General features: G+C 37.4%; 1 protein-coding gene across 1 annotated transcript in view; it reads right to left on the reverse strand.

Moving 5' to 3' along the window:
• Tim23 (translocase of inner mitochondrial membrane 23) overlaps window positions 1–21551 on the reverse strand; it is a 117445-nt gene that overhangs the window by 10236 nt on the left and 85658 nt on the right. The window contains exon 5 of the mRNA XM_090379456.1: window positions 16491–16549. Within this exon, the coding sequence (XP_090235582.1) occupies window positions 16491–16549 (59 nt within the window). The remainder of the gene's footprint in view (window positions 1–16490; window positions 16550–21551) is intronic.

The raw sequence follows: 21551 nt of genomic DNA on the forward strand, positions 1-21551 counted from the left end.
GGAGAAATTGTTGAAGATTAACATAAAAAAAGTGTGGATGGGATCTATCTAGTTATATTAAAGAGATGGCAAAGGAAGTAAGCAGACCCTTTACTATAATTATGAGAGCATCTTTGGATCCAGGGGAAGTTCCCCTGGACTGGAGATGTACAATGTATCCACAATTCACTAAGGGTGACACGAGTAATTACAGACCTGTTACTTTAATTTCTGTTCTGGGGAAAATAATTGCGTCACTGGTAAAAGAAGTAATGCAGGATCATGTAGACAAGGTTACAATTATACTTCAGACACAGCATGAGTTTGTTAAGGGAAATATTTGTTTGACCAATTTGATTGATACTACGATGTGGTCACAGAGGAACTCGATGAAAAGAATAATTTTGATATTGTATACTTGGATTTCCTGTAGCCGAGTGGTCAGGAGCGGAAGTGCAGTAGCACGTGCTCTTTGAGTAGACCGGGGTTCAAGCTGCTGAATACGGTCGATCTGCCAACCCACACTGGACCAGCGTGGCAGATTATGGTCTATTTCCCTCAGCATGAATTGTTGAGGAGACTTCCATCCTGCAGTGGGTTGATAATGGCTGCACTTTACCTTTTTTTCCCACTTGGATTTCGGCAGACCGGCATCTTAAATTTATCGCGTTCAATAGAAAAAGAAGCCTCAAAGCTAATTAGCCTGGACATGGTGGTATATGCAACCAACAAGATCAGCTGATGACATATATTAAACTAGCCACACTCAATATTATGACATTATCAGGAAAAATTGAAGTATATGTGGACATTTTAAAGGACAGAAAAAGAAGCATACTTGGCTTGAGTGAATCAAAATGGAAAGGAAATGGGTGTAATGAGTTACGAGGAAGAGTATAGCCATCATTATAGACCACAGGATTAAGGAAAGGCTACTGGAGGTGAATATCAGCAACATACTCATGTCAATTAAACTGAAAATGGATGACAGTGAAACATTGAAGATAGTACAATGTTATGCACTGCAAACTGGTTGCGAATAAAAGGAGGGGCTGGAGTTTTAGGACAAGCTCAAAGAGAACATTACAGGTGGAGATATAGTTATCATGTGTGAACTGAATACAAAAGTCGGAATGGAGAGACAAGGACTAGAATACGTTATGGGTCTTGCACGGTTGGGGACCTAGGAATGATGATGGTGATAGGCTGTTGGGATTTCTGTTTACAGAACAGGTTGGTCATAGGAAACACCTGGTTCAAGAAGAGAAAGAGTCAAAAAGTGATAAGATACAGCTGGGACGAGGAATCCCTCCTTGACTCTATATACTCGTGGATAAAGAGCAACACAGAAGACTAGTCGACATAAAGGTCATTCCTAGTGTCTCCTTGGGTAGTGATTACAGGTTACTTGTTGGAGTTAAGATTCCCTAAATTGAAGAGGATCAAATCAATAAGAGAGAGAAAACTAAGATTGTGGAAGCTGAAATAAGAGGAAAAAGGGGTGATGTTCAGAGAAAAGTTCAGGAAGGTTGTACCTAAGACAGTGGTGAACAGCATGGAATCAGAATGGAAAGCATTCAAAGAATATAGTAGGACTGACAGAGCAGGTTTGTGGAAGAACAAGCAATAGAAGGAGACGGAAAGAAACCCCATGGTGGAATGATAGGATGAGAGAGGCTGTGAAAATCAAGAATAATGCATTCAGGACCTACTTTCAGAACAGAAATGATGAGAATAAAGAGAGATACGAAATCATTAAGAGAGAGCGGCTAAGAGGATAGTTAACAAGGAGAGAAGACTGTGGTTAGAAGAATGGAGTGAAACTCTGACAAGATATCAACGGTAATAAAAGGATGCTGTATGGTGAGGAATATAAAAAGAGATGAACAGCAAATACTTGATGGATGAGAATCTAATAACCAAGGATGAAGAGATAAGAGAAACACGAAAAAAGTATTTTGAAAATCTGTTGAACGTGCAGGACATCCAGCAAAAGGGACAGAGGCAGGGTGATCATAGAAGATATGGAGAGAGAGCAGACAGACTTGATGTGGAATGATGTAGTGCAGGCATGGAAATACATCAAGATACAGTTGGGATATCTGCTGGTATGGATGAAATAAAGGGAGAGATGCTGAAGGCTACAGGCAAGGCAGGGATAGCGTGGACATACAGGCTGTTCTGTAAGATCTGGGATGAGTGAAGAACTGGAAAGAAGGTCTGATCATCCTGTTGTTCAAAAGGGGAACAGGAAAAAGTTCCAATTATAGAGGCATCACACTGACATCACATGTGAGTAAGCTGTATGAAAGAGTGTTAGAGCGGAAGATAAGAGGAACAATTGAAAATAGGATGGCCGAGGAACATTATGGCTTTAGGCTTGGCAGATCGACGGTGAATCCAATTTTCTGCATCAGGAAACTGATGCAAAAGTGTTATGAACACAATAAAGAATTATGGATGGATTTGGATATAAAGAAAGCATTTGATGCCGTAAAGAGAGAGAAAGTGTGGGAGGTTTTGAGAAACTTGGGGATAGAGGAACATCTTGTGGAGAGAATTGAGAATATGTGCACAACTACAGTGAGCAAAGTAACAACAGTGATAGGGTATACGGAGAGCTTCGAAATAACATCATGTTTGAGGCAAGGTGGTGTCCTGTCACCACTACTATTCATAGCTGTCATGAATGATGTGCAATGTAGTGGTGGTGGAAAAACTGGACAGGACCAGATGAAAGTAATGCTCTTTGCAGATGACCACTGCATATGGGGAGAGAGCAGGGAACAAGTGCAACGGCAAGTTGATATATATGGGCTGGTATGGCCAATGATTTTGGACTGGTTTTCAGTCAGGAGAAGAGCGAAGTAATGGTTCTAAACAGGAGTGGCAAGCTTGACGGACACATTACAATGGAAGGGAAAGAGCTAAAAATGGTTAACAACTTCAAGTATCTAGGAAGCACCATTACAATGACTGGAATGATAGATGATGAAACAAGTAGAAGGATACAAGTGGGTGGGAATTTCTATAGGCAGACAACAGATCTGATCTGGAACAGACCACTGAAATGTAAGAAGGCTATATATCAGGCCTGTTACGTATCAATTCTGACATATGCAACTGAAATTTGGAAAAGGGGTGAAAGCAGAATTCAGGAGGCAGAAATGAGATTTGTGAGGAGCATAGCTGGAAAGACAAGACAACAAAATCAGGAATGATGTGATTAGGGAGAGAATTCAGGTTGAAAAACTCCAGAATAGGATTGAAAGGTCCCGTTGAAATGGTTTGGACATGTCAAGAGAATGAACAAGAGGCGTTTGCCAAAAAGAATGTTTGATTTACAATTAAGGGACAAAAGACCAAGGGAGACCACGAATGAGATGCAAGACATGATAAACACCGATGTCATTAAGAGAGGAGGAAACTGGAGTGAAATCAATGACGGAGAAAAGTACATGGACAGGGCATGGTGGCAACGCTTCATACGTCAACCCGTGGAATAGCAGAACAATGACAGGTGATGGATATCTGGATTTCAGGAAAGCTTTTGATACTGTTGCACATAGAAGACTGCTGTATGAATTGGAGCAGCATGACATTAAGGGAAGTTTCTGCTATGGATATATGGTGATGGATATCTGGATTTCAGGAAAGCTTTTGATACTGTTGCACATAGAAGACTGCTGTATGAATTGGAGCAGCATGACATTAAGGGAAGTTTCTGCTATGGATATATGGTGATGGATATCTGGATTTCAGGAAAGCTTTTGATACTGTTGCACATAGAAGACTGCTGTATGAATTGGAGCAGCGTGACATTAAGGGAAGTTTCTGCTATGGATATAAGGATGGTTGAGTGGGAGATGAGAGCAGTAATCAACAGAGACTGCTCTTCATGGACTAATGTTATTATTAGTCCATGAAGTGGACTAATAATTCATTCATCCATTAAATTAAATCAATTAAATTCATTAAAATAATGAATTTAATTGATTTAATTTAATGGATGAATTTAATCATGAAAAATATGTGGATTTTGAGTTGAACTTTGGCCCTCTTCCAAATAAACTAAAAGGGGTATTAATTTTAAATGGCCCGCAGCGTTACCACCCAACAATAAAGTCAACCGATCCTTCGCCGCTTTGAAACTTGGCATGTTTTTTGTTCTTTCAATATGAAACTTCTTTTAGGCATTCGTTTCCACAAAAGTCCTGCTTCATCTATGTTAAAAACTTGTTGAGAAGTATAACACATAATACCCGTCTTCAATAATTTTAACAAGTTCTTTTTTGAAAGTTTCGGCTCCTTAATCTGCACTAGCGGCTTCTCCCGGGATTTTAAATCTATTCTACCAGTTTTAAATGGTTCCACATTTTTTTTTTTTAGGCGAGTTTTCTTCAGATCATCGTATTGGCTAATCTCTTTCTCTCTCTCTCTCTTTTTTTAATATTTAACTTAACTGAATTCTGCATTGGAATATTATCTTCAAAAAAATTAGTCTTTCCATTTCAATCCTAATAGCCGGTCTAGTCCTAGTTGCTTGCAGTGGAACAGCTATCTTTCCCGCTGCTAAAATTAATTCTTTATTTTTTCATAATTGTTCTTACAGTTAAATTTGCGAGTCCTAAATTATGGCACACATCCGCTTGTCGTTGACCGGAATCGATTCGCTTCAAAACGTCTAATTTAATTTTCAAATTCAGTCTTTTTCTTACATTTATAGTCTTCGTACTGCGCCCAGACGTTGTTGCATTTTCATTCCTGTCGGTCATTATTAGCTCTTCGAAAATATAACTGCGTTGGTTGAATTAATTATGATACAATGTTCAAGTAAACTGTCCGTTACGCACGATGCCTAATACTGTACTGAGTGATGACTAACTAGACTTCGGATAAATGCATATAACGCAAATATTACAAGCAATATATTTGATCATTTTTTAAAATGTTGATCTCGGAACTACGTAACAAGTGACTGTACTTAAATTAGCGTGAGAGAAAATTTCACTGAGCGTGGGAAAATTGCTCAAGTCGGCGTGGGAAACGTTTTAATGCCGTTTTGCTATTCATTTTCAAGCTATCGACTCCATCAAATGAAACGATTTCGTTAAATATGTCAAAAATGTAATCTGTAAAAGAGCGTTATAGTGATCTGTGACAGCGTTATAGTCAGATACGGATTATAATATAAGAACAGCGTTATAGCGAATCAGCGTAAAGCGAACCACGTTATAACGGGGGCCTGCTGTATTAATCATCTTTATTCTGTGAAAACAACAATAAATCTTGCAAAAACAACCAGGATAAGAATGTAGATGTTTACTGGTTATTTTTGCAAGATTTATTGTTTCCAAACAGTTACAAGGGCAAAAGCAGGTAACTTGACAGGTTCTTGTTAATTTTTGTATGAAAACCATAAAAAATAAATCACTTCAGAACTACTGCAGTAAAAGTTTGGCTATATGTAGGAAGGAGGGAAAAAATGTCAGATTTTTAATCACTGATTAAAGGTTAATTCAGGAATGTTATTTCTTAGAGTCACCTGTCAGGGGTTATCTCCACTAAAGGGGAAATTACCCACAAATCCAGACCATGGTTCTCACTTAGACTTTTCACCACTTACCTTCTGACAAGCCAGAAGGTAACTGGTGAAATGAAGAGCAAATGTGCATCCTTGGGGATAGTGGATGACCCCGTGTGCCTGCAGGGAGCAGGAGACCTGGTCTCACCTCTTCCATGATTGTCCACTTTATGAGGGCCTTCTCGGAACCTTTATCTCTAACCATCACCTACCTGCCAAAGGATCAGGAATTCCACCTTTTGGATAGCCAAGAAAAACACTTTGCCCTCACCCGTTTTGCTCAGGATCTCTTCACTAGAAGAACACTCCCGCAAGCTGCTCTTGGAGTGGCACCCCCTGAAAACTTTGCCACAACTACTAACTGAGAGGAACCACCTACTTCAGCCTCTGCTTAGGAACCTCACCAAAGGGCCACAGATACCTGCCTCTCCGTGACCAAGTGTGGTAATGGTGGGTCTCGTCAGAAGAACAACTGTACACAACACTATGCTTACCAATCTCCGGTTGTTGTTATTTGGTTTTTAGGAACATTAGCAACTAAGGCCATATTGCTCCGAGGATATGCGGTGGTCATTCCCTGACCTTTCCACATCCTCCGTATTTGGTGGTCATGGGCTCAAACCCTGGTCTAATTAAGAAGCGTGTGCTATGCACTGCCGCTCCTGCCCACCTGGCTACGGAGGTGCCGCAAATCTCTGGTCTTGACAGTGTTCTGTGAACACAAACAATGTATACAACGCGAAGCTGAGGGGACCCCCTGGTGCCTTTAGACCAGGGGTGGGCCACAGCTGGCCCACGACGATGTTGAATCCGGCCCCCTCGGTAAATGCATAAATATAGAAAATCCATACCCGACTACACTTGCCGTAAACGTTCGGTTCAATCGGGAATCGCGGCCAGTACAACAGTAACCAAGTGATTCTACGCAGCGTCAAAGAGTTATTTCCTAATTATTATTGTAGCATCGATCGAACGAAGTTCCTTTGGGTTTGACTTCTTATTGAAAAAAATATTGGTGCGAGATATTTTGTTTTATGCCTTTTCTAATTATTACAATTTTTAATTTAATGTAATTTATAGCCCATAAAATGAGCCAATCAAAAAAAAAAGAAAAATTGATGCATGCCGAATGCCGTTTTTAATGATAATTGGACATTCAGATATTTTTTTAAAAAATACATTAATAATTTGGTAATTCAAGTAATATAACATTTTTTAGGTTCTGATTTTTTTAATAAAATTGTTCCATCTATTCCGGCCCGCACCATGATGCGAAAAATTTCATTCGGCTCGCATCATGATACGAAATTTTCATTCGGCCCGCTGACGAAAAAATTGCCCGCCCCTGCTTTAGACCCTAAACACAGTACACTTTTTGCCAGGTGTTATCCGCCATTACAGCCAGGTTAAATAAAATTTTAAAATTGTCAGTTTCTTATAATAATCTTCCATTTAAGAGCGAGATCTTTACAATATATCATATAAATTAGAAAATAGGAACTATTCTACATAACTGGAACTTCACAAATAAAAGTATGCAAGTAACATAAATTAAAATAATGTTACAATATCTGGTACTGTGGTTCTGCAAGTTTTGAGTTACATGAATTTCAATAAGGAGTGCATTAACTAGAAGCAGCACTGGGGAGAGGGAGCTTCCTTGGTCTGAAAATTGTGAAGCCAGTCCAAAATTGGATCCCCCCCCCCACCTCACCTACTGGCAAGGCAGACTGGCACAGCAAGACTGTTTTCCCCAAGGCCTGTACCGGCTCATAACGCCCCTGACAGTACATTCAATACACTTTTACTCTCTTTTATGAAGGGTGATATTCTAACTTTATGTTGCAGTGAATTTAGCAAACACAAAGCTTAGTTCCTTTAGCAATCTCCGTTTAACATCTCTGAGTAACAAAGTTTAATTAGAATAAAGGCCACTACACACGTTCAAGTAAACCTGCCAGGTCAGGTTTACCAGAGTGAGTGGATGCACTATGGGCGTGCCTGCACAGGCATAACTGACAGGTTTACCTGAATGTGTGTAGCGGCCTTAAAATGTATCAACGTTCAATAGTGCAGATGATTTCAGAAATAACTAAAACAGGTAATGTTACAAGCTCTTATTTCAACAAACTTATATGGTACATATTAATGATAAGCAAAGTTGAACAGTGGTGCCTTCTGAAATCCCTTTCAAAATTTGGGAACACAGAGCTGTGTAAAATTTATATAACAATTGCAACGTAAATTTTTAACTTGAAAAGAAAGAAGTACATTTTCCCATGCCATTACAGGAAGGAAAAAAGTTTGTTTTGTTCAAATAAATATATCTTCAGTTATGCAATTAATGCATTTTGGGAAATCAGTGATACGGGTGAAAACCAATATCTTGGAAATCATTTTTCATAAAAAACTAGTCTAATATGGTTGGGTGTATTCTAGATAAATTTATAATATCTATTGATAACCTTTCTGCAACTGGAAACACAAATGAGAGATGTAGCACATTTACTAGCAGATCAAGACAAATCATATATAAATGGATATGCAATTTGAAACACACTTGAAACAAAAAAAAATTTAAAAAATTATATACACTGCTCTACTATTAATATCCAGATACCTGCATATCTATAAATAATCTTCATTTACAAGGAAACAAACAGCGGGCTGAAACCTATAGCCTTTATGACAGCTCCTATTCTCTGGGGAACTCTTTCTGCTAGTTTTTTTTGTAAATGCCCTCCAATATTACCTGCCATTCATCCCTTAAAGCAGTGACAAGCTTAGCTCTGTTTTTCAGACAATCTCTCCTCACTCATACTCAACAATCAAGTTCATCCTAGAGGTTCTCTGTATGATTAAGGTTAGAGCTCTGGGCTAGCCAGTACAACTTTTCTACGTTTGTCTCAAACCAGTCCATCACATGTTGTTCTGCTGATACAGGAACAACATGTGATGGACTGGTTTGATCCCAATGTGCTGGCATGCACATTTTGGTGATGAATTATGGTCCAGGATGTCCAGATAGACCTCAGCATTCGTAGTCCATGACAACCAAAGGTCCCAGGCCAAACCACGAAAAACATCCCCCGGACTATCATGCTGCCTCCACAAAACTTGACTGTTGGGCCAACACAGTCTGTCAAGTATTTCTCTGGAAATAATCACACCCAGGCAAGACAGTCACAGACTGGTAGGCTACGTACCATGACTCGTCACTCTAAAGCACAGCTTTCCATTATCATATAGTAATGGAAAGCTAGACAATATCTGTCATTAGTCGGAATGATTATTGGCTTGTGGTCAGCTGCACAATTGTAGTAACACACGTCATGCAGTTTCCTGAGCACTGTACTGGTGCCAACACATGTATCTATCATCTCACTGAGAGCCTGTGTTCTAAGCAAATGATTCTTTGTATGGCTCTCCTGACAAATTCTGTAAGCTTCAGAGGTTTTCTGGGTCATCCAAGTTTGTGATGACTGACTAACTGGTTAAAATAAATAAATAAATGATAAGATAAAACAGAGATAAAATAAGCGTTAAAATACATAGAAGCTTTCGGGATGAAGTGCCTCTTCATCAGCAAGTTGGTGAATGGTGTACTTCAGTATATATTGATGGTTACAATAGCAAAAATCAGCTGGGCATGATATGTATCAAGAGTCTGGTGTCGATAGAACAGAATTACGTACAGGTGATGACCGCTAGCACTTATTGCATTTCAATACAGTACATTCTATAATAGGGCACTGGTGATCATCACATGTACCTAATTCTTTTCTACCGATACCAGACTCGTGATACATGATCATGCCCAGCTGACTTTTGCTGTTGTAACCATCAATATATAATGAAGTACACCATTCACCAACTAGCTGATGAAGAGGCACTTCGTCTTGAAACCTTCTATGTATTTCAACGCTTTTATTATATTATATTTTAACACTTATCTTATTGTATCTCTGTTTTAGTATTTTATGTATATATCATTTATTTATTTTAATAAATTTATTTTAACCAGTTAGTCAGTCTTCGCAAGAAACTTGGATGATGTGCAACCTGACACGCAAGGCCTATTTTCTAATGTTTTCTGGGTCTTTTTGTGATGGTTTCAGCATCACTCTGCTTCCATTTGCAGATTACATCACAAAACTGTCTACCTAGGGTGTGAACTATTAAGAGAGGGGTGTCAACATAGGGCAGTGTATAAGTACATATGCTGGAAAAGATTAATTAAAAAATGCAAGTTACTGACAAATGTTCGAGTTGGAATAAAAAAAAAATTGTATCATTATCACAGGGAAATTATAGTATACTGTTAAATATTAGCTGCAAATATAAAAATCTAAACAAATTTGATAATTATTGCAGATAATTTGGCATGAAAATTAGTTACACAAAAACAAGCTATGAAAGTAAGAAGGGACAAGGAAAACTTACTGTAGACTAATAACCAAAAATTGTAATAAGTTATTAATTTTGTATACCTAATTTTTAATGAAGAATAAACATTAATTGGGTTAACTGTGCAAACGGAAGAGCTCATGGGATAAAGCAACAGTCAGGTTACATCTTGAGTACTGCATACAGATCTGGAGGACTTGTTTTCGGAAAGGATGTGGATCTGCTGGAACAGGTACAGAGAAAGAGGAACAAAAGGGTACCAGGAAAGGCTTCAGTTTTGTTAGCTGCAATGTCTAGGGACTAGGAACCTGCGAGGAGATCTGACTGAGGTGTTTACAGTTTTGGTTGGACTGAGTAAGCTCAATGCTGATAGAATCCTTTCTCTTGCTCCAACTACACATGAGGCATAAATTAAACTGAGGAAAGATGATTACAGGGTAGATATGCAGAAGTCTGCCTTCTGACATTGTGGTCAAATGGTGGAACAAATTCTGATCTGGCGTTTTAGAGGTGGCTAGTTTGAATAAATTGAAGGAAGAACTAGACAAACTGTCAGAAGGGATGGACAGGTGATATGGGAAGTGCTGGCGTGGCATTTTTTCCCCCTCTTCTTCTGATGCTGTATAAGCTAGCTTCTTGTACCACTTGGCCACTACTAATACTAACATGGAAATAAACAACAGAATAAATAAAGCAGGAAGTACAGGATGCTAGTTACACAAATTAATTTTGTGCAAAAGCAAAATGAGCTAAAGACAAATTACCTATTTATCAGTTTTCAACCCCACCGATTGTATCTTTACTTTGTCGTGGTGGTGGGGCTTGCATGTCTCAGTGATCTACAGAGCTATGCTGCTGGCACAGCCTCCAAAGCCAGAAAGGCTTGTAGCTATAGACTAGACAATGCTAAAAGACCTAACAGAGAAAAAAAAATCAGACGAACATAATGAGCTAAAGACAAATTACCTATTTATCAGTTTTCATCCCCACCGATTGTATCTTTACTTTGTCGTGGTGGTGGGGCTTGCATGTCTCAATGATCTACAGAGCTATGCTACTGGTAAGGCCTCCAAAGCCAGAAAGGTTTGTAGCTATAGACCAGACAAAAAAAGATACTCTGTTCCTCCAGGTTGGGGGTTGATGTAATGGGCCAGCTCCCCATTCATCATAAAGCATTCTTTCAGTGCTAAAAGACCTAACAGAGAAAAAAAAAAAAAAAAAAAATCGGACGAACATTAGCATTTTAGCATTAGTAGAGGCATTTGATGCAAGAAAGCAAGCTTATGCAGCATCAGCCAAAAAAAAAAAAAAAAAAAAACCCCTTCCACTTCACCCCTCTGTTCGTTCAAAATACCTGTCCAGCTGAGCCTTAAACTTATTTAGGCTATCAACCTCCACCACAAGGGATGGCAGTCTGTTCCACCAACCAACCACCCGCTGGCTAAAGGCAAATTTCCGCACGTCTATCCTACATCTGTCTTTCCTCAATTTGAATTTATGCCCTCTCAGGTGATTTTTCTGAGCTAGAGGAAGAATCCCATCAGCATTGAGCATGCTTAAACCATTCAAGGCTTTATACACCTCTATCAGATCACCTCGCTGGTGCCTAGTCTCCAGACACTGTAATTTGCAAAACTTAAGCCTTTCTTCGTAAGAGCACCCCTTTGTTCCATTCACTAATCTTGTTGCCCTTCTCTGTACTCGTTCCAGCAGCTCTACATCCTTCTTGATGTGAGGCCTCCAGACCTGTATACAGTACTCTAGGTGTGGCCTGACCATTGCCTTATACAATGGAATAATCACCTCCTTATCCCTGCTGGAAAAATTCCTGTATATCATTGACAATACTCCATGAGCTACTCTTGCAGCCCGTCTGCACTGCTCAGAGAACTTCATATCTGCCTGCACAATCACCCCCAAGTCCCTTTCATTCTCTACCACTGGCAGTGTAGTACCACAGAGTTGATACGTTGCTCTGGGGTTGCTTTTTCCCATGTGTAGTACTTTACATTTGTCAATGTTAAACTTCATTTGCCATCTCTCAGCCCATCTGCTCAACCTTTCCAGATCCTGTTGCAGCAGCATAGTGTCAGTAGTGTCCTTGACAACCCTGCCAACCTTTGTATCATCTGCAAACTTGGACATTAAGCTTGATATACCATCATCAATATCATTTATAAATACAGAAAACAATAATGGACCCAACACTGAGCCCTGAGGGACTCCACTAATAACATTAGTCCACGATGAGCAGTGTCCATTGATTACCACTCTCTGTCTTCTCCCCCTCAACCACCCCTTTATCCATAGCAGCAATTTGCCTCCAATGTCACACTGCTCTAATTTGTGTAGCAGTCTTCCATGTGCAACAGTATCAAAAGCCTTTCTAAGATCCAAGTATATAATATCAAAGTTATTCCCTGCATCCAGTTCTTTTGTGACTGCATCATAGTATCCAATCAAGTTGGTCAGGCATGACTTCCCCTTAACAAATCCATGCTGTGTCTGAGCTATAACTGAAGTCTTGTCTAAATGATCCTGCAGTGCTTCTTTAACCAGTGCCTCCATTAATTTTCCTGGAACAGAAGTTAAGCTCACAGGTCTATAATTACTTGTGTCAGCCTTTGATCCTCCTTTGTGAATTGGGGTCACATTTGCACATTTCCAGTCTATGGGTACCTCCCCTGAGTCCAAGGAAGCTCTCATAATTATGGCTAAGGGTTTGCTTACTTCCTTTGCTGCCTCCTTTAATATAACTGGATAGATCCCATCCACCCCGGGTGCCTTTCTTGTGTTTATCTTCAACAGTTTCTCCTCCACTTTACTCCCAGTTATTTCAAGATTCTGTAGCTTACTGCTACAGGAATCAAACATATAGGAATCAAACTGGCAAATGAAAGAAGATTATGAATTTTGGCTGCTAGAATGTACAAGGAGTTTGCACAAAACAAGATGAAATTTTATTGGAATTGGGAAAATATAAATTGGATGTGGTGGTCTTAACTGAAACAAAGAAGAAAAGGAGAGGTTAAGAAATGACTGGAGAATATATTTTCCTTTGGTCTGGCGTCGACCAACATGTCAGAGCTAAGACGGAGTGGCTGTGCTTATTCACAAGAATCTCAGAAAGTTTATTGAAAAAAAAAAAAAAAAAAAAAAAAAATGGAGCTTGATGAATGAATCATGACCCTTGAAATTAAAATATATGGAAGAGAAATTACTATTATTGAGGTATGCACTCCTAATAATGAAAGCAGATTTCTGGGAAAACTTGAAGTAACAGAAGCAATCCCACTTTGCAGAGAGACAGTCATAATGGGGGATTTAAACTCCAGAGTGTGGCAAACTGAGGATAATGAAGTGGTGGGAAGACATGGAGAAAATGTAAAGAATGATAATGGAGAGAGACTGATAGAACTTTGCTCTCAATATAAGCTGAGGATTAGTAACACCTTCCAACATAGAGACATTCATAAGTTCATATGGTCCCAAGAAACAAAAGGACTAAAATCAATAATTGATTATGTGATCACTAAACAACAAAGCACAATTTTTATTTGTGATGTTAGGGCCCAGAGAGGAGCAAATTGTGGCTCATCACTTTTTGGTGAAGGCTATGTTGTCGTTCCCATGGATGTGCCAAAAAAAGGAAGACTTTGAGAGGAATAAACAACTTGACACCTAAAGATTCAATGTGGGCTCATTAAAAGATGAGCACTAGGGGCTTGTATCAAAGAAGATAAGACCAAGAATTAGATGAAACCTACGGGGAGAGTGCAAGGTATATATATATATATATATATATATATGAATATCTGAAGGAAACAGTGAAGAAAATTGCTGGAGAGGCAATAGGAAAATCTCAAAAGATGAAACAAAATAATTGGCTGAACTTGAAAATTAAGGAACTAATAAAGGAGAAAAAGGAAACATACCAAAGATGGTCAAGCTCAAAAAGTGAAGTTCATAGAAAAATACATAAATAAAAAATTAAGGAAGTGAAAGTGGAAGTCATCAAGGCAAAGAAAGCGTCCTGGGATAGAGCATGGCATGTGCCGAGGTGAACAGCAAACTAGGATGTACAAGATCTGCAAAGGCGTGGAGAGCAATAAGAGTTTAAGGAAACCTCATAAGCAAAATGCTAAACTGGAAATGAAAGATCTGGAGGAATGGGTCAATTATTATGAACAGCTATTGAATGAAGGAAGAGAGGAATTTAGAGAAACTGAAACAGAGACAGTTGTCATGGAAAATGGGTTGAACATCCAAATTAAGGAAGTGGAACTGGAAATAAAAATGGCAAAGCACCAAGCCCAGGTGGAATTAACCTGGATACATTATCAATTTTCAAGAAAGATGACAGAAGTAGAAAATGCTCCAACTATAGAGGAATTTGTGTTATGAGCTTTATTGCTGAACTACTTGGAAAAGTGATAAAATCAAAACTGGAACAAGAGATTGTTATTTCTGAGGAAGTGTGGCTTTTTGATTGGATGCTCATGAATAGACTATTTATTCACTGTCAAGCAAATTCTGGAAAAATGCCAGGCTACAAACCAAGATGTAGATATGCTGTTCATAGACTTAGAGAAAGTGTATGATAATGTGCTAAGAAATTTTCTGTGAAAGGCTATGTAAAAAAATGTCAATAAGCCAGCCATTAATTGAAATAATTAGCAGAATCTACAAGAATACATGCTGTATAAAAATTGGTTCAAAAATATCAAGACTTCCAAACGACTACTTCAAGGATGCTGTTTGTCACCTACTTTGTTTAAACTGTACTTGGAAGTTGTTCTAAGATTATGATCACAGAAGTGCAGTTCAATGGGTGTTCCCCTTGGTCAAAATAAGTACCTTTACAATCTACCGTTTGCAGACGACCAAGTTGTGGTAGCATATGATGATGATGTAAATTACATGGGCAGAAAGTTACTAGAAGAATATAAAACACGGGGACTGACGGTTAATTTTAATAAGACAGAGTACATGAATTGAAGTGAGGATGTTCTGGATTTAGATGGAATACAGGTGAAAACTGTACAGCAATTTAAATACATGGGTGCAATTATTCAAGCTGATGGATCATCTGCACAGGAAATTGAGAAGACTGGGTGAAGGTAGAAAGGTCATAGGAATGCTCAGTTCTGTGCTATGGAATAAAAATATTAACAAAACTAAACATCAAATATATAATGCAATATTACAAAGTGTTTTATTATATGGATATGAGATTTGGACCTTAACTGAAAGACAAAAAAAAAAAAATAATAATAAATAAATAAATAAACTACTGGCCAATGAGATGGATTTTTTTGAAGATCAGCAAGAAAGTTTAGGACTGAAAAAGTTATAAATCACATGATAAGGAATATAATGAATGTCCAAAAAACCATAATTGATAAAACAGAGAAAGAAAGATTTGGGTGGTTTGGCCATATGAAGAGAATGGAGAAAGATAGATTGCCCAAAGGAGCCATTGGAGAAGGAAAAAGCAGGGAAGATCAAGGACGTGGACAGAGGGTGTGAGAGCAGCCAGAGGAGCCATGAATAGAAGAGGACTGGTGAATGGAGATTGGGAAGATAGAAGAAAATGGGAAAAAAAAGAATAAAGGAATGACTTTTCGATATTAGGTTGAGGAGAACAGTTGTGATAACAGAAAAAATCCTAAGAGAAGATCCGTTTTTTTTACACCTATTTAACCTATGAAGTTGAGAACTGAATAGGAAATAAAGGAAATCCTAAATCAGATCTCCAGAGATTAGTCTTAAGTAAAATAAATGGAATTAATAGATAGAAGCAAATAGCAAAACAACATTCCAAATGAGGATAATGAAAAAAATAATGTTTCTGGGGTACTTATATCCAGTCAAAAGCAAGCAAAGCAAACTTGAGGTAGTATAGATATAACATAGGATGGGAGAAGGGAGATATAATTAAGCAGATATTTAAAGCAATAATTCGGTTAATGTATGTATTGAGTTAAATTTTGGGCAAGTTAGTAAATACTAATAATTCAATATGGGAAAGAACACAGTTGGGGGGGGGCAACAACTTTTATGCACAAACTGAGAACATCTTGTATCTGTTCATCCATCATATTGGCCATTCGTTCCTCCGATTAGTGCATGGCAAATATAATGCTACAATACCCATGCTTTGGCTATAATATACAGCAAATGGCAATTGCCAGAATTCTGTTGGTCCAATTTTTATGAAATTTGGAAATGCTCAACAAAAATAATCAAATATAAAATTTTATGAAAATCCAACTAATAGGCTGAGCCAAATTGTGCCTGTTCGTTATTTTTGGCTAGGTGAGATGGGGGAAAGGGACCAAATGTGTTTTAACCTGGGGATTTGGTAGCTACGTGTGATTTTTTAATTGCCATAGTTTTTGAAGTTTAATTCAAATAATGATGCACTGAAAGTCAAAACAGTGATGAAAGAATACTAAAATCCATGTGGCTGCATATAGCTATGGATTTAAAAATACAATACAAAGAAAAAATTACTCACCAATTACACCTAGTGTATTTGCTGTTGCTGCACTTCTTTTGGTAATATAATTTAACATCCTGAAGGGAAAATATATAAGCCAATGTCAGTTATGTAAAATTAATTTATTTTAAGAGATGATAACCAAATAATCTGAAGTAACCATTCATGAGGTCAATGAGTATGATCACAGCAAATATATACAGGAAAACCTCATTAATAAAGTGTCGGTTTAGATCTTATTCCCATTCAAAAGGAGCAAGTATTCTCATGTTAAAAACTAGTTTAATACAAAATACAGTTAATGTTTGTGCAATGGATAGTGCAACCATACTTTTCAGGATGGACAGTACAAAGTATGCTGATCACACTGCAATATAAATGCGATGTTGAGGTCACTGTCATTTCAGAAGAGGGGTAGTCAGATCTATCGGTTTAATGTAAAATATGAGGTTAGCTAACACAATTGTGGCATAATTCATGCCACAGCTATGGGCGTAATAAAATAAATTTTCTGTTTATACTTAAGGATGACCAGATGAGTTCCCACAAAATATAGAGAATACAAGAACATCACTGCATTTATTTTGTAGTCATACATGCACAAATGACAGTCACTCAACAGCATGTACTTTTAAACATCAACTTATTCTGTGCAAGTGAAATTTTTAAATTTTGACCACTTTTAGTTTTAGTGAAACAAACAATTTGTTTGTATCAAAAGTGAAATTAACACCAATGTTCAACGTGTATACAAAACTCCAAATCACTAAAGTGGAGCACAACAAATTGCAAAGAAATTTAAGATTCTTCTATTAATGTTATCGACAGTATTAAAATTTTTAAGTAAAATAGAAGACACTTAATCCTTATTGTAACAAACTTTTTTTTATAACAATTACATTTGAAATTTCTATTGATGTAGTTCTGGTCAAGTACACTGATTTTCATTCTTTCAGAATTAAGTTGTTTTTCTTTTATTTTTATGAATATATGGGGGGCATTCAGTAAGTTATCTATCTAAGGTACTTCCCACAGTTATATTTTAACGATTCATGATTTATCACTTTCCTACATATCTCAACTTGAATCATACTAATTTTGATCCCACTGTTTTTAGGTTGTGCTGCTGTAAATTATGGATTTGCTGAAATTGGAGTATCTTTAGTTATTAAGTTTTGCAGCAAAGAAGGAAATGGGCGAAATGCCATTCACAAAAGGATGGTGGCAGTGTATGGCAACAGTGCACCTTCAGAGGAATAGGTGAAATTCTGGTCAAAACAATTCAAATGGAGTAGAGAGTCCATCGAAGATGATCCATGTCAAGGAAGGCCTCTGATAAGAGTACTTCCTTGGAAACCCTTGGTGCTGAATGACAGACATTTAAAGGTGTCCCTAATCTCTAGGGAATGTGAAATATTTGAGGGAAAGTTATAACCATCCTCAGGATGACTAAGGTCAGTGCAAGGTGGGTCCCCAGATTTCTGATCCCTGTGCAGAAGCAATTCAGAGTATGCTGTTGTGAGCAGGATTTAGAGCTTCATAAAAGGGAACCTGAAACTTTCATCTCCAACCTCCAGAATTGTTATGGGCAATGAAACATGGGTTCATCGCTAGGAACCTGAGACCAAGCAAGAATCAATGCAATGGAAGCACAAGAATTCTCACCGCCCAAAAAATTTCAGATACAACCTTCATCTGGCAAGATTATAGACACCATTTTTTTGGGAGTTTTGTACATTCACTACTTGGAACACAAGCAGGCAGTCATTGGGGAGTCATATGCATCACCACTGTACAAACTAAGAGACACCACATAAAGGAAAAATGATGTGGAAAACTTTCTAGAGGTATGCTGCTTCTTCATGACTATACCAGTGCACAGGTCATATACTGTTGCTGCTGCTGCTTTGAGAGACTGACCTTAAAGAACTTACCCATCCACCTTACAGCTGGATCTGGCCCCCAGTGACTATTTCCATTCAACAAAATGGAACAAGTGTATTGGGAGTTACATCGAAAAATAAAACTAGATTTTTGCCTCTATCTCATTTCCTTCATAGACAGGTAGATAATTTAACGAATGCTCCTCATTAATTTTAAATAAAATCGTGTGTAAAACAACAAAAATTTAATCAGAGTAAGCTATGAAACAAAATTAGAAAGCTAATTTTGACATGTTCACTTCGAGAACTTTGTTATTACAATTAATAAGCTCATTATAACAAAGTGAGAGAAATTAGGTCCCTTGAAGTTTGTATTAACAAGGTTTTCCTGTATTTCAAAGTAGAGAGAGAAATTTAGTATTTAAATTTACTCCACAATCAGAATTTTATGTAGTCTCAATGCATTGAGAAACATTAAAAGAAACAAGATTTTAAAAGAAACAATTTTTCTCCCCAGAGATATACAATTTTTTTTTTAAAAGGGTGGTGCAGATTCAATACTGGGTTTATATATTTTACAGGAGCAGTTCACAAACATCAGTTTTTCATGCTTCCCTGAATTAAATCACTGCCTTCACCTCCCCACCAGTTTATAGAAGTATAAAAATAATTCTATCAAAGGTTAATTCATGATATCATACCCAGCAGTTACACTACATTCCTGGTTTATTTTTGAATCCTATAAAACTAGTTATAATTAACTTGGTGACAATTTTTTTAATTTTTTTTATTTACAGTGAAGTAGATATCATTTTCACTTTACCATCATGTTTCTAAGCTCCAAGCATTATAACATGTAACAATTTTCAGACCCATGAAAAGTGTTGTATAAAATTATTTTCACTACCATAAATTTTAATAATAATTAAATTTATCTGCTTATATACACATATTCTTAATTATTGTATATGCTGAGTGGCTGCAATTAGGAAGAGTAAGAGCAAATTTGGCAGGCATGTTTTCAGAGGATGAGGAAAAGAATTACATTAAAAACAAAATTAGTTACAAAAATCACTACCAGGGGAAAAATTTTACTGTGGATGATTAATCACACTTAAACACTTAAATGGGATACATAGGACATAGTGTAGATTGTCAAGAGGCACTGTGGTCCCCCAACTCTGCATTTATATTTTACACTGTGTTGCAGAACAAGCTCTGTAAAAGCCAGAGATAATGTGAGTTTTAGTGTTGCTCTGCAGTGTAGGGTTGGGTTATATTAGTCTGTTGTTTCTCCAACCATTTAGCTGCAGGCTCTCCCCCCCCACTGCCCCAGAGAAGCAGACCGGGAAAACAAAACACAAAAAACAAAAAAAAAAAAAAAAAAAAACCTCACACAATTCTGGAAATTAAAAAAGGCAAGTGGGGGGGGGGGGACAGATGACAAGGAGAGGAACAGATGATGATAAAAAAATGGTAAGACTTTCCACCTTGAAATAAGAAGTTAAAGAGAAAGAGGGGCACCCCTGTGGAAGGTGCCCATCCTCCATGGGAGCTAAGAGCAGGAAAAGATTAGTGGTGGTAGAGTACATCAGGTGAAAAGCTTGGAATGGAAGATGAGCAAGTGAGATGAGGATTGTAGGGGATTAAAACCATAGGGCAAGGGTGACCTATGTGAGGGGAGGAATATCACACTGTATATATATGCAGTGCTGCTCTGTTAGCAATCCCAAACCGGCCAGCTGTAGCCCGTGTCAGCAAATCCCACATCATGCCTCAGAACAGCAGATATTATGTCAGCAAGGCAGAGAGGGAGAGTTCCTAGTAGGCTGCCTCCACTGCAATCTAATTTCGTAGAGCCTGTTAGAACAACACACTCTACATGCACTCAGCCCAATTGCACACATGTCATACTTTTTTTGTATAATACATATTTAGGGGCAGAGTGAATAACAACACATTCACATTTATCATCTTAGTTCCATCATCATACAGACAGCAGGGCAGATGTGCTACCTAAATACAACAACTAACAAGACACCACATTTCTTTTTTAATCCTACACACAATTCATTTGGTCATGTGACATTCACTCAAATACTACTTGACCTGCAAGAATAGCTGATTTAATTTTTATATGTGTGTGTATATATATATATATATATATATATATAAGATAACCTCTCGGCTAGAGGCTATATATATATAAGATAACCTCTCGGCTATAAAGGCTAGCTTAAAGACCAGTATTGTATTAACGCCAATACCTATATGTAAAAAACACCAGTATTTAAGAAAATCGAACTATTGTAAACGTGTGTATATATATATATATATATATATATATATATATATATCATTACCATGAGTAGATGCATACAATACAAGAAAGCAAGCTTACACAGCATCAGCCAAGGGAAAAAAAAAAAAGAAAATGCACTGGATATGATTTGTCATATCCAGTGCATTTTCTTCCAGGCTAAAATTAACTGACCCTTCTGTCCCAAAGAAAAAACTGGGAAAGCAGTTAGTCCTCTGAACTGACTACACTCAGGAAAAGGGTCCACCAGAAAAGAGGTATTTTTAAAGGGCCCGAACAACTGTGCCCCAAAATGAGGTTGACACCCTAAGAGATACCTATAGGACTCTCAGGAACTCATACTCGTTGCAAAATGAGTGGTTTGAAGGAGCTAAAGTATTTGAAAGAAGAAGAATGTTTACTATTAAATATGACTGCTAGATTAAAAGATAATCTTAACTGACTGAAGGTGGAAGAGTTTAATATTCAGGGAGCTATTCATGACAAGAAACTTCAGATGACAGAACTAGGTGGGACATCTTTTAAAACCAATATTTCAGAAGCACACAGTGATGAGACAGAACTGCAATAAGAGCTTCATTTAGATTTTTCAAAGACACTTCAACTTCATGTTTTAGCAACTGGAGTTGGTGCAGAAGAATTTGATGAAGAAAATTATATCCAAATTAATGGCAAAATTTCAGGTGTAGGCTTTATCATGTCTTGAGTAAATTATGTTGTTTATTTACAATAAAAAAAAAAAAAAAATTGTGTAAATACTGTATATAATTTATATTGAATTACTGACTTGTAAATGTATAATTGCATAACATATATGCAGAATTATATGTTTAAATATATATTAAATATAAAATGCATATATAATATTTCAGTATG

This window comes from Mastigoproctus giganteus, chromosome 8 (assembly GCF_048544385.1).
Source record: "Mastigoproctus giganteus isolate SK-2022 chromosome 8, ASM4854438v1, whole genome shotgun sequence".
Classification (NCBI taxonomy): Eukaryota; Metazoa; Arthropoda; class Arachnida; order Uropygi; family Thelyphonidae; genus Mastigoproctus; species Mastigoproctus giganteus.